Source organism: Camelus dromedarius, chromosome 6 (assembly GCF_036321535.1).
Source record: "Camelus dromedarius isolate mCamDro1 chromosome 6, mCamDro1.pat, whole genome shotgun sequence".
NCBI classification, from domain to species: domain Eukaryota; kingdom Metazoa; phylum Chordata; class Mammalia; order Artiodactyla; family Camelidae; genus Camelus; species Camelus dromedarius.
Genome location: NC_087441.1, coordinates 41,144,098 through 41,157,291, shown reverse-complemented (window position 1 = coordinate 41,157,291; position 13,194 = coordinate 41,144,098). Strand labels below are relative to the sequence as shown.

At 32.7% G+C, this 13,194-nt stretch overlaps 1 protein-coding gene across 2 annotated transcripts in view; it reads right to left on the bottom strand.

Moving 5' to 3' along the window:
* The window catches only part of HDAC2 (histone deacetylase 2), a 28,911-nt gene that overhangs the window by 1,334 nt on the left and 14,383 nt on the right, over window positions 1-13,194 (bottom strand). For both annotated transcript variants that reach the window (XM_031456191.2, XM_064486757.1), the window contains exons 6-12: window positions 11,995-12,136; window positions 8,391-8,483; window positions 8,201-8,309; window positions 4,548-4,688; window positions 4,202-4,310; window positions 3,172-3,302; window positions 2,291-2,446 (exon numbers count right to left, since the gene is read on the bottom strand). In XM_031456191.2, coding sequence (XP_031312051.1) covers window positions 2,291-2,446; window positions 3,172-3,302; window positions 4,202-4,310; window positions 4,548-4,688; window positions 8,201-8,309; window positions 8,391-8,483; window positions 11,995-12,136 — 881 coding nt within the window. The remainder of the gene's footprint in view (window positions 1-2,290; window positions 2,447-3,171; window positions 3,303-4,201; window positions 4,311-4,547; window positions 4,689-8,200; window positions 8,310-8,390; window positions 8,484-11,994; window positions 12,137-13,194) is intronic.

Sequence of the window (13,194 nt, the reverse complement as noted above, 5' to 3'; positions counted from 1 at the left end):
TCGAGGTGTCAGTGTAACAACATAGTTCAGCCTTTTGGAAGTTTTCTTCTACGGAATCACAGTATAATTGCCAGGATATGTGCTGTGAAGTTTAGCCCACAGATATGAGCATGGCACTGTGGGAGATCAGGAAAGGCTACTACGAAGAAGTGACATGTGAGAGACATTTTGAAGAATGAATAGCTTTTGATTGGGAAAAGGGGAGAAGTACCTTGAACAAACAGAAAATTCTAAAAAAAGGAATGAGGCTGGAAAGAAGAACTGAAAGACCACGGTGGCTGGAGTGTTCTAAGGGGGAAGAAATTAGATGAGCCCAGAGACACAGCAGAGGCTATATTTTATTGCTTATGTACCATTAGTTTTTAACCCTGACTATGTAACTACTGAAAACTACCATTTCAATAAAAATTAATGAAATAGTAGGAGTAATACTTTACACTCAAGATCACTAAAACAAATTAGCCCAAATGTGCTGAATGAACTTTTTCTTTAAAGAGCAAATGAACCAAAGTCGTGAAGCAATGATTATAATACAAATACATGGCAATATGGCTATTATGACATTTGTTTCAGCTCTGGCTTAATTTTGGATATGCAAACTTAAATAACTCAAAGTGCCAAACGGGAAAAAGGAAGAGAGAAAGGGAGAAAGGAAGAGAAAAGAAATGCACCTAACTTCAGGTTCCGAATTATAGATTTTAAAAAATGTTTTCTGTGGTAATACTTCTTTTATCTGCAGGCTGCAAGATTCTAACAAATGCAAGACCTATAAGAAGAATTTCATTACCAAATTAAAAAAAAATTAAGTATCAATTATTATCAGCAACAAAAGTATTTAGGAGCTAAATACTGTGAGATTAATCTATCACTAGGCCATTAAGCCAGATCAAAAGGTACTCTCGTTTTTAGAAAAATAGCAAAGAAAGATAAGCACCCTAGTGCACCCACTTCCCCATTTGGAAGAAAAAGCACAGAAAAGGTAAACATTTAAAAATAAGAAGAAACACCAAAAAGGAAAACAAACAAACAAACAAAAAAACAGACAAGAAGATATACTGACAGCAAGAGAAAAGAAAAATACTAGAAAAATCTTGCAGCTAAAACTAAGTCCTTCTTACCTCAATCATAGCTGGGATTTCTGGATGTCAATCAATACACAAGAGCAGACTGGAGCCATCATTGTAATACATTAGGAAGTTAAAATTATAAAATGGTAGACAGAGAACAGTAGCCTAACAGAGGAGTCAATCCATGAACAAGAACAAAACTAGATGTGTCAGATATGCTACGGATTCCTAACTCTCTAGTAAAAAGGAACATGAGACCCAGCTTGCTCACATAACTTCAATGTGATAGGAACAGGATGCTGGAGCAGCACCTCTGAATCGTTTTCCACTTGCTATAAGATCAAAATTAACAGGTCAACTAAAACCCATGACCATTACCATCACTTGCATACAGGTATCAAGTATCCATCAGGAAATGTACCAAGTGCTGAGAATACAGATATTTAAGACATTGCATTCTCTAGCCATGAGCAGCTCTATCTAGAAGGGAGATATATAAAAATCCTTTAATGAGGTGTTATAATATGATATGTTAAATAAACAAAGAGACAGAAGTATGTCTAAGTGCTCTGGAACTCAGATAAAAGAATAGCAAACTCAATACCCTTCAGGCATCTATTTTCTCAACAAACTGACATACCATTTTTAAAGACATCAGAAGTAATAGCGCCTTCCTAACCCAGCTCCCAAATCACTTCCTATCTTTCCACAGTTTTCATGTTTCCTTTAAACAATTTCTGAACAGTCTATTCTCTGAGTCTTTTCAAAATGGTGAAACTGTTCTAAAGCTGGATAATGTGAGTCTTCTTTTGTGTTTTATTCCCATCAAATAAACCTACAGTAGTTAAACATCACCTTAGACTTCCACCTCTGCTCACAGGCCACAAACGGATCTAGACCCACTTTGTCCTCTTTCTTATCCCATCTATATCACAGAGCAACGTTCACTATTTTAAGCCTATGTCACCAAAAGATAACAGTAAGGCTGCCAATATTTAAAAAGTAAATGTGACTAGTAACATTTAGAGGGCTCTAAATAAAAGATATTTAAGCATCACTTACATGGGGGAAAAAAGTCACCTATTTAGCACACCCACCCTGCGCAAGTATTGACTTGTGTAACTGAGTTCAGGATCTCAAAAAAAAAAAAAAAAAAATATTGCACTGAAGCTCACTTTTAAAATCTTACAATTAAAACATATTTATCAAAAAATAAACCCGACCTGCTTTTTTGTCCTCCGTTTCCTTCTTGTCTTCTTCGATTCTAGCCTTCTTTGCTCCTTTCTTATGATCAGCCACATTTCTACGACCTCCTTCTCCTTCATCCTCAGAATCTGAGAATTCTTCATCACAAGCTATCCGTTTGTCTGACGCTCGAACTGATACAGTAAAGATTTTTTAAACTTTTGAAAAAAGCAGTCACAGGTTTTATAACTGATATAGTGCACTCATGTACAAATGAACTAGCCAGTTACCACACTAAAAGTATAGGATTGCAGAAGCTAAATGATTTTAGGGTTAGAAACTGAATGCATGGTTTGCTAAACACTGAAAATTTAGCTTTTAATCCTGGAAGAAATAATTTAAAGAAACATTTGGGGATCTTATTTAAAAAAAAACAATTTGGAGGAAAAAAATTGTGTTTTCCTAACAGGAAGTATACATATACAAATTAACTTTTTATTTCAGAGCTGAGAGGGGAAGTAGAGAAAATAAAAAATACCATTAATACCAAGTATGTTACTATACCATGATAGCATACCCTTATGCTATAAATCTACAAAGCATATGAAGTGGAATTAAGAGACTGCAGAATCAAACAAATTCTTAATATGTTATTCAACTCACTCTATATAACTGGTTAGTTTGTGGAAACTCTTGATCAACTCATAAAAACTAAAATCACTGATACTCAAATAAGGCTTTAAGACATAGAAAATTAAATCTAAGTAAGATCAAAAATGGGAAAAAAGGCGGTAATAACCACGTGCTCATGAAACATGACCCGTAATGAAATTCCTGGGCCACCAAAACCTTCAACCTGTAGTGTTCTTTTAACAAACCAGAAAAATGTAACGGAATACACATCAAGGCACTATCTTACTAGAAATTCTCTTGTCTGGATCTTCTCCATCTTCATCACCACTGTCTTCATGAACTGCATCCTCTGGAATAGCTTGCATTTGGACGCCAGGTGCATGAGGTAACATGCGTAAATTTTCAAATAAACGCTGTCTAAATTACAACATGCACAGTTATTAGAAAAAATTATTTTGAAGTTCCTTTTAAATGTAAAAGGAGTGGGGGACGGTATAGCCCAGTGGTAGACTGTGTGCTTAGCATGTACAAGGTCCTGGGTTCAATCCCCAGTACTTCCATTAAAAAACAAACAGACAAACAAACAAACAAACCTAATTACCTTCCCCCTCAAAAGTTAAAGGAAACATTAAGCAAAAAATTGCACCATTATCTAGCTTAACCTATGAATTAAAAAAAAAAAAAATGTACCGAGCACTGATACTTTACATGTTATTAACCCATTTAATCTTCAAAATTTAGATACTATTCCATCCCCCATTCCATGGATAAGAAGATTTAAGACACAGGCAAATTAACCTGCCAAACGTCATGGAGCTGGTGCATAGTAAACAGAGAACACAAAACCAGGCCTGTGCTCTACAATGTCTCTCTAAACACTTTGTTCTTGGAGATAAAGTTTATCAAACTGTTTCAATGAAAATAAATTTTACTTTCATGTAAAACAAGAAAGCATAAAATTTATAGTGCCCCTTTCAATTTAAAACTACTTTGCGGGGAGGGAAATAGCTCAGTGGCAGAGTGCGTGCTTAGCATGCACAAGGTCTTGCATTCAATCCAGGCCATCTCCATTAAACATCAATCAATCGATCCATTTTAACTAACAGAAAATGGAAATATTTGAAATCCCATACATTTTCCATTATCTTACAGAATTAAAGAAATCAATAATCTTAAGGTTTCAAATGCTTTTGACAATGACAAAGGAAACACCTTAATGTATAAAGCTAAAATGACCTACTGAACTTGGCTGTCTAAAGGCTCCTAAAGTTATATTAAGATGAAATGTTTATCAAATCAATTTAATGATGTCTTACTTTATCTTTTCCATATATTCTGGAGTGTTCTGGTTTGTCATATTTGAAGGACTAATATGCAGTTTGAAGTCTGGTCCAAAATACTCAAAGTAATCATTATATGGCAATTCTATTAAAAACAAATAAAGTTACATATTAAAAGCTCAGTTTTCACACAAATCCAAGCCTAAAATCCAGATTCAAGTCATGAAATACTTCCAGAGAAAATGTTTAAAACTGAATGCAAAGTGAATTCACTGAGTTCTCTCCTATTTACATGGTTTTGGAATCCACTCTAATCATCCAACCATCTATTTCTATATATTGACAGTTCATCCAAAAAAGACATCAAAGTAAGAACACATACCATTGGGAATCTCACAATCAAGGGCAACTGCAGTCTCATATGTCCAACATCGAGCAACATTACGGATTGTGTATCCGCCTCCCCCAAGCATCAGTAATGGTAAATTGAAAGTTTTTACAACTTCTACACATTTAGCATGACCTAAGGCAAAACAAGATTTGGGTAACAACAAATTTACACATTTCAACAGTTTGAAAAATAAATTTAAAAAAATAACAAATAGAAACAAAACTTTATTCAACCAAAATGGCTTTTCTAAATATTTAAAAAACCAACTTTTTATTAAACACACACCTTTCACACAATGATGTATGGAACACAGTTAAGACATAACTGGCTATACTAGCCAACTGTCTCTGATAGAAAAGTCAAATATATAACCATAGTAAGATTAAAATAGAAATATAACACATTTTTATTAATGTGATGTGAAGATATTAGGTTCACATGAGGTTACCTGGGGGAAAACATAAGTCATTAAGCACAATCTAATCTAAATTGATTTTGTTACCACTTTCCTCCATAGACATGAACAGAAAAATTATGTAATGCTATACAAGTTTAACTGTAGGTTATATTTAGGTAGTGGCATTATGGATAATTTTCTGAACTTATCTAAAGTATAAAATTAGTAACTATTACTATTAAAAACAACTTTAACAAATTTCTTTGTGTAGAAATGTCAATATAAAGTGAACCTAACATAAAAAAAAATTTCCCTTGGATGTCATAGTTCAATAATTAATTATAAGTTACCAGTAATTTCTTAGATTATCACCATTCAGGAATATAAGTCAATGTTTAAAGCAAGAAAAAAATCCTTCAATTATAGAAGAAATCTACGTGTGTTGAATAATATTTGGAAAAATCAAAAAAGCACAAAGAAAAAACTACCTAAAACTCTACTGTCCAAAGATAGTTTTTGTGTATTCCCTTCCAATTCTTTTGAGTTAATTTTTAACAGCTTAATGATACATTTTCTTCATGTAATTATACTGTGAATATTTTCATTAAGTATTCTTCATTAGTTGCACTACAGGATTTACAACCCAATTTTTTTATTACTGCAATTAGAAAAATGCAGGCTTCTTATAATACATAAAAACCACTGGAGTATTTTTAAAGATGAAATAAACAAAAAGTTAACTTAAAGACTTCCAACTAAAGATAGCTAACTAAGCAAAGACATTTACTTTCCTTTTACCTCAAAACCTCATAAAAATGATTATAAAGGAACTTTTTAAAGGCTAAAACCAATAAAAATGAAGACTGGGAGAACATATAACAGTAACAACATAAATAAAGATAGAATGGAGATGGACAAGAGGTAAACTGACTTTAGCAGACCTGAGAAATATGAATTGAAGCTGGCAGTAGAGAAAGCTTAGAATCAAGTTTAAGACTTGGGATTGCAAACTCCTTACACACTTTATATGGCTGAAATTCTATCAGTCAGTTGAAATATAATGTAGGTTTATAGCAAGAGTAAACTGCAACAGTTCATGATTATGAAAGCTACTACTTTTAAGTACAAAGGCATTAAGAACTTTCAAAGAGTTAAGACAAGAAAACTGGCAAGTTAATACACATTTTAAGAGTATATTACATAGATCTTTAAATGACATATCCATTGTGAGGAAACAGACGGTTATCAGCACATTAAGTCAACAATATTAAACTGCTGCTGTTTGGCCACTTTTGACCTAGCAAGAAAATGGGCAAATAATTTCAAATTGTTCAACTTAATAAAGGCAGAATAATTGATTATACCATAATTCTAATGCTGCCTCATACAGGAGTTATCACAACATTAAATTAAATAGCCTTTAATATCTGTATTTAATTATTAAATTTCATTTAGGCAATTGTTCTGGAAAAAGTTCTGTTTAAGAACTCTTCACATCTTATGAGAGAACTCAAAGCAGAACGTCAACCTGTTACCTAAAAGTTCACAAGGAAAACAACTCCAAAATCATGGACAATATCCATGATAAGTCACTACTGATCCACACATAATAAATTTTAAGAACTTGCTAAATAAAATTTCAAATTTACTGTTATGCCCTAGAAGCTCATTCCATAATGGTGATCTTTTACTTTGGCCCGGACCTCTATTATATGTTGATTTCAACACTTAAAAGCCAAGAACAGCCCTACATTCTACCAAGTCTAAAGAGGAAATTCATTGAACAGGAACAACTCAGAAGGCTATTCTTCAAGAAGGTAAAACTGATGGAATACCTGATGCATTTGAACATATGAACCTATTTATACACACTAGTAGCTTATTACTGAGTACGGAGAAAAGTAAGGAAATGAAAAAACTGTACAGGAGAAACAAGTTATACAAAAGAAAACTGGAAAAGCTGAAACATGCTTTAATGCTGTTGACGATGCTATAAACACTGAATACCACAACCAAAATTCTGGTATAAATACCAGACTTAAATGGTAAAAATGGAGATATGGGAAGGGTGTGTGCGTGTGTTGGGGACAAAGTGGTGTAAGCTAAATCCTTCTTCTTTCACAATAGAAAGTGAATATACAAGGTTTAAATTAAAAGTTAAAAATAACAGACTGCATGTTATTTAAAGAAAAGTAAGCACCAAAAAAAAATTAACCAAAATGTTAATTAATGCTAAGTGTAATATGGGGAATATAAAAAACCAAAACAAATGAACAAATATAACTAAACAGAAAGTCATAGATACAAACAGGTGGTTGCCAAAGGGGAGGAAAGAAACAGATGAGGGAGATTAAGAGGTACAAACACTAAGTTACAAAATACACGAGTCACAGTTATGAAATGTACGGCGTGGAGAATACAGTCAATAGTAATATCTTTGTGTGGTGACAGATGACAACTAGACTTATCATGGTGATCATTTTGAAATGTATACCATATCAAATCACTGTGTTGTGGACCAGGAACTAACAATGTTATAAGTTAACTATACTCCAAAAACAAACACCAAACAAACTCACAGGAAAAAAGGTCAGATTTATGGTTACCAGAGGCAAGAGAGGGAAGATTAGATGAAGGTATAGTTAAAAGGTATAAACTTCCAGTTACAAGATAAGTAAGTATTAGAGATGAAATGTACAACATGATAAAGATAACTAACAGTGCTGTATGTTATAAATGAAAGTTGTTAACAGAGTAAATCCTCAGAGTTCTCACCACAAATAAAAACACATTTTTTAAACATCTGTTTCTTTAATGTATCTATCAGAGATGATGAATGCTCACCAAACCTACTGTGGTGATCATTTCATGATGTATGTAGTCAAATTATTATGTTGTATACCTTAAGCTCATACAGTGCTGTATGCCAATTACATCTCAATAAAACTGGAATAAACAAACAAATAAAAGCTGCCTTGGTTGGGATTGCAACAAGCTTATAAAACTATTCATATATGAATGTAATACATAAGTTTGACAAAATAAAAAAGACCTAATTTACTGAAACAAGATTAATTATAGTCATAAAAATCTACTCCAAATACATACATATATATGACAAAAAAAATCACAAAACACAGGGTTCTGTGCTAAAGTAGCAGTTAAAAAATTACAATGACAATTTTATGGGAAATTCTTGGGAAGAAAAAAATTTCTGGGAATATCAATCACTCTTTAAATTGCTTACCTTTGACTGTCAGATTGAAGCAACCAAGTCTATCGCCAGACAGTGAGTCTGCACCACACTGTAACACCACAGCACTAGGTTGATACATCTCCATCACTTTTGAGATAATCTATGTACAAGGTAACAAATGTCAGTATCTCTAAAAAACAGTTCAAAATTTCTTTTCAGTTTTGAAAATAGTAATACTTACAGGCTTAAATATCTGCCCATATGATTCATCATCTATTCCATCTCTCATTGGAAAATTGACAGCATAGTATTTGCCCTTTCCAGCACCAATATCCTAAAATACAGTTAGATAGATCTTAGAGAATATTTCATAATAAAAAGTTTGACATATTTAATTATTAAAATATCTTCAAAAGATTAAGACTAGGCAACAAAATCCAACCCTGAATTCATCTTACAGGTTGGGAAAGGGAATACAGAATAAAAAAAATTTCAACATTTATGGATTGCTTATAAAGCTGGAAAGAACCAATTCTAGTTAATCTATAATAATTACTTTAGGGATAAAAGAAATTTAACATAGTTAAAGGCAAGCTGAAGTTACATATCATATTAACCCAAGAAATTTTTCATAAATAAAATATACACTTAAAATACACATATACTTATTTTACTTGTATGTTATACATGTGTATATCTATGTACGTGTATGTTTATATACATATACTTGCAATTCAACCAAGTACTGTAGTAATTATTCATTGAAAAAAATCCACGTATAGGTGGATCCACGCAGTTCAAACCCTTGTCAACTATATATTCCTAGAAGGCATAGTAGAGACATTTATACAAAACAGTGCTTTAACTACAGCACCAAGGGATAAGGGGTGACTGATTCTTATGTGTTTTAATTTATAGTTGACAACAAGGGTTTGAACTGTGGGTCCACGTGCATGCAGATTTCTTTCAATAAATGTATTGGAAAAAATTTTTGGAGATTTGCAACAACTTGAAAAAAGTTTTGGATGAACTGTATAGCCTAGAAATATTTTAAAAATTAAGAAAAAAGTGAGGCACATCATTACAATGGAAAACTATTCAGCCATAAAAACCAACAGCATAATGCCACTTGCAGCAACATGGATGTTCCTGGAAAATGTCATTCTAAGTGAAGTAAGCCAGAAAGAGAAAGAAAAATATCATGTAAGATCACTCATACACAGAATCTTAAAACAAAAAAAGAACATAAATACAAAACAGAAACAGACTCTTAGACATAGAATACAAAGGTTGCCAAGGGGGAGAGGGGTGGGAAGGGATAGACTGGGAGTTCAAAATATGTAGATACTGACGGGCATATGTAGAATAGATAAACAAGATTATACTGTATAGCACAGGGAAATATATATAAGATCTTGCGGTAGCTCACAGTGAAAAAACTGTGACAATGAATATATATGTATGTTCATGTATAACTGAAAAATTGTGCTCTACACTGGAATTTGACACAACATTGCAAAATGACTGTAACTCAATAAAAAAAAGTTTAAAAAAAAGGTGAGGTACATAATGAATGCATAAAATATATGTAGATACACACATACAAAATACATGTTAATTGACTATGTATGTTATCATGAAGGCTTCCAAACAAATACTATTAGTATTTACATTTGGGGGATTCAAAGTTACATGCTGATTTTCCACTGCACAGGAATATGCACCCCTAACCACCGTATTCTTCGAGGATCAGTTGTATAATGTCTCAATATATATGAATCTTTAGGATTACTAACACTCATAGAAGTTCTTCCCTTATCTTTCATGTAATCATATAGTTATTATAACTTTCAATGAAGAAAAAAAGAGTAGAATTACACACTTATCTCCGTAATTTTTCTTAAAAAAACTAAAAGTTTTATATAACTAAATACAAACTATACAAATGTGGACAAAATAAAGCATTGTGAATCCCTATACTTCTGCACTAAAAACAGTTGAAATATATGTTGACACGAACATTTCTGAATACAGAAAGTTGGCCAGCACTTCTCACTCTAGTGAAAGGCTAGTAACTCAGAACTGTGGCCCTTCTTGGACCAAGTTTTATCTCTCCCATTTTTTTTTCCACAATTGCTACTTTATCACGTTTATTTTTTTCTCCCATCAATACTACTGATCTAATAAATGCAAGCATAGTTTTAACAGTGATCTAAGCTCACTGTAGCCTTCTTTTCTGATTTAGAATGATCAGGTAGAAAAGGTAATGTTTATTAAATTACACCTGAGTTTCATGAAAGTTCAAATACAACTACACATATAACTGATTTTAGTTTCCTAAATTTTGAAGACACCTTTATAATATCCAAAGGGGAAAAGTTTTGACATTTCATACAGGGAGTATAAAATCTTACATGAGGAAAAGATGTTGAAGGTCATTCTCGATCTTTTAAAAACATACATTCTCCAATATTTTCCAACAACTTCGAACAACCATTAAGAAAACTGTCAGAAGTTAAAGCAGAGGACTCCATTTGCCATTTTTGAGATAAATCAGAATTATACTGCAAAGACACAATCTTTAAGCTTAAAGCTGGGAAAGCTTTTAATTTCTACCAAGGTACAATGGTTATAAACAAATAAATTCTACCAGTTTACAGAGCTGTGGTTCTCAAACTCTAGTGTGCAGAACAGAATCACCCAGAGTTTTGGGGGTCTGAGAATATGTTCTTCTAAGTTCCCATGTGATAATGATTCTGCTAGATCATTCTTTGAGAACCACTGGTCTGCAAGATAAGACCAAGTGGGGAAAGGCACTGAATGAGCTAACTGGCAAGAAAGAACTGAAAATATAAATTATTTTAAAAGCCATATAATTTAAACTGATATAAATGAAAACAAATGACCTTCTACCCACTTACAGGTAAATAAAGTTTTCACCATATCAACTTTTACTGAAAGAGCACCACCTTGCGGTCAGATAGTGAAAAGTCACACATCTGCAGAGCACTTTCGAGGCCACGAAACTTCTGGTTGTTAAGCTAAGTCCAAACCACAGATTTGAAAATTAACTTTAACAAAACAGCTGAGAACTAATGTTGAATGCCATGCTAAAAGGAATCTCCCATATAATACAGGCTAAACTAAAAATCGTTGTTTAAATTTCTGAATAAACTTCAACATGCTTAGAATTTTGTTAAAAAAACAAAACAAAACAAAACAAAACCACCCCCCCACAAAACCTCTAGTGAAGCAAAAAAATTCTTCTAGAGTACCAAATGAAAGATAATAGAAATATAACATAAATAGATGCACTTAATGTAACAGGCAGGATAAGCTGATACTCTTTCTCTCCCCAAAGAGGGGCATGTATGTGTGTGTGAACATACACATTAAAATTTCAGAAGCCTGAAGAAAAAAAGAGATTAAAATTAGACTTATTAAATAAAGACCACTCATAAAGGGAGGGCAGCACAAGAAACTTAAATAGACTCAGTCAATTATTTTATTCCACCAATCTTTATATTCAACAGCAATACAGGCTACCATCAAGTAGGTTCTGAAGATTCAAACTGAACACCAAGAAAACTCTTTCATGCTTTGTGGATGTTCAAAAAAATATTTATTCAACCATAGAAAATAGCTCAGCAAAAGAAAATTATTTAAGTTCTCATTAAATTTTTGTTTATGTCAGCAAAAGTGAATTCTAACAGCTGTCATAGTATATAAAATGACTTAATTATTCATGTAAGCTTCAAATTACTCATGAAAAATATTAGTTCAGGTGTAAGATTACTAACCTCCTAGGTTAATCTCATATTTATTTAGATAGAATTCAGTCTTACCCTCAAGTCTCCTGTTCCAGGAAAGTATTCCCCATATTTATGGAATGATACAGTCATTACACGATCTGTTGTATAAAAAGCTTCTTCAACGCCATCACCATGATGGATATCAATGTCAATATATAAGACTCTCTGATGATATCTGAAAACAAAGCCATAAGTAAGTTTTCAAAAACATTTTAAAATGGGAAGAACCACCATGGATTCAGGAAACCTATTCCTGAGCTCTTGCATTCCAGAATGTTTAATTTCCTTTCTTTACTTCCAGCCTAAGAGACCATTTAAAGAGACTATCTTCAAGTTACAGTTTGAGCCTTAGACCTTTATATCTTCCCTTTACACCCAATGCAGATGAGAAAATATATTTTTTCTCTTTGTTAAATCTGTCCTATGCTGCTTTAAAAACATAGTCCATGTTTCTATATATTAACAACAGAAGATTATACCTTACTTATGATTGTCACTTTAAAACATCCCTCTAGTAAGTAAATCTTTAGTATTATAAAATAGGGTTTGGCAATCTATGGTCCATATTCCAAATTTGGACAATGGCCTCTTTTTGTACAGCCTTTGAGATATGAATAGTTCTTAACATTTTTAAATGGCTGAAAAATAAAATCAAAACAAGAATATTTCATGACATGTGACAATTAAATGAAATTCAAACTTCAATGTCCGTAAGTAAAATGTTACTGAAACACGGCTTGTTTGTTCACATACTGTCTATGGCTTCTTTTTCACTTCAACTGAAGAGCTGAGGAGTAGGGACAGAAACCACAAGTGGTGCTCTCATCACTTCACAGTGCTGCTTGGAGCACTTCAAATCACAGCAACACAGTTGTAATTCAAATGCACTTTTAAAGCCACATGTATCATCACACTAGGCACACTGAAACCAGCATACACCCACGTCAAAATAAGAAAAAAAGGAAAGTGAAATTAATATATCATCCTTCAAAGGCATAATGAGGTGAGGATTATTATGGAATTAGACGGCAGAGCACTGTGTTTATCTTACAATGATATCACAGCCATGTTAAAAGAATACAATGTAAACTGACATTATCAGACTAAGCACCCATAAGAATATCAACTCACAGGAAAACATTAAAAAAAACTCAGAAAATAAATAACAATGTTTCCTCACAGAATTTCTTCACAAAAATAAAAATAAAGCATGAGCAAATAAGTTTCTGAGTG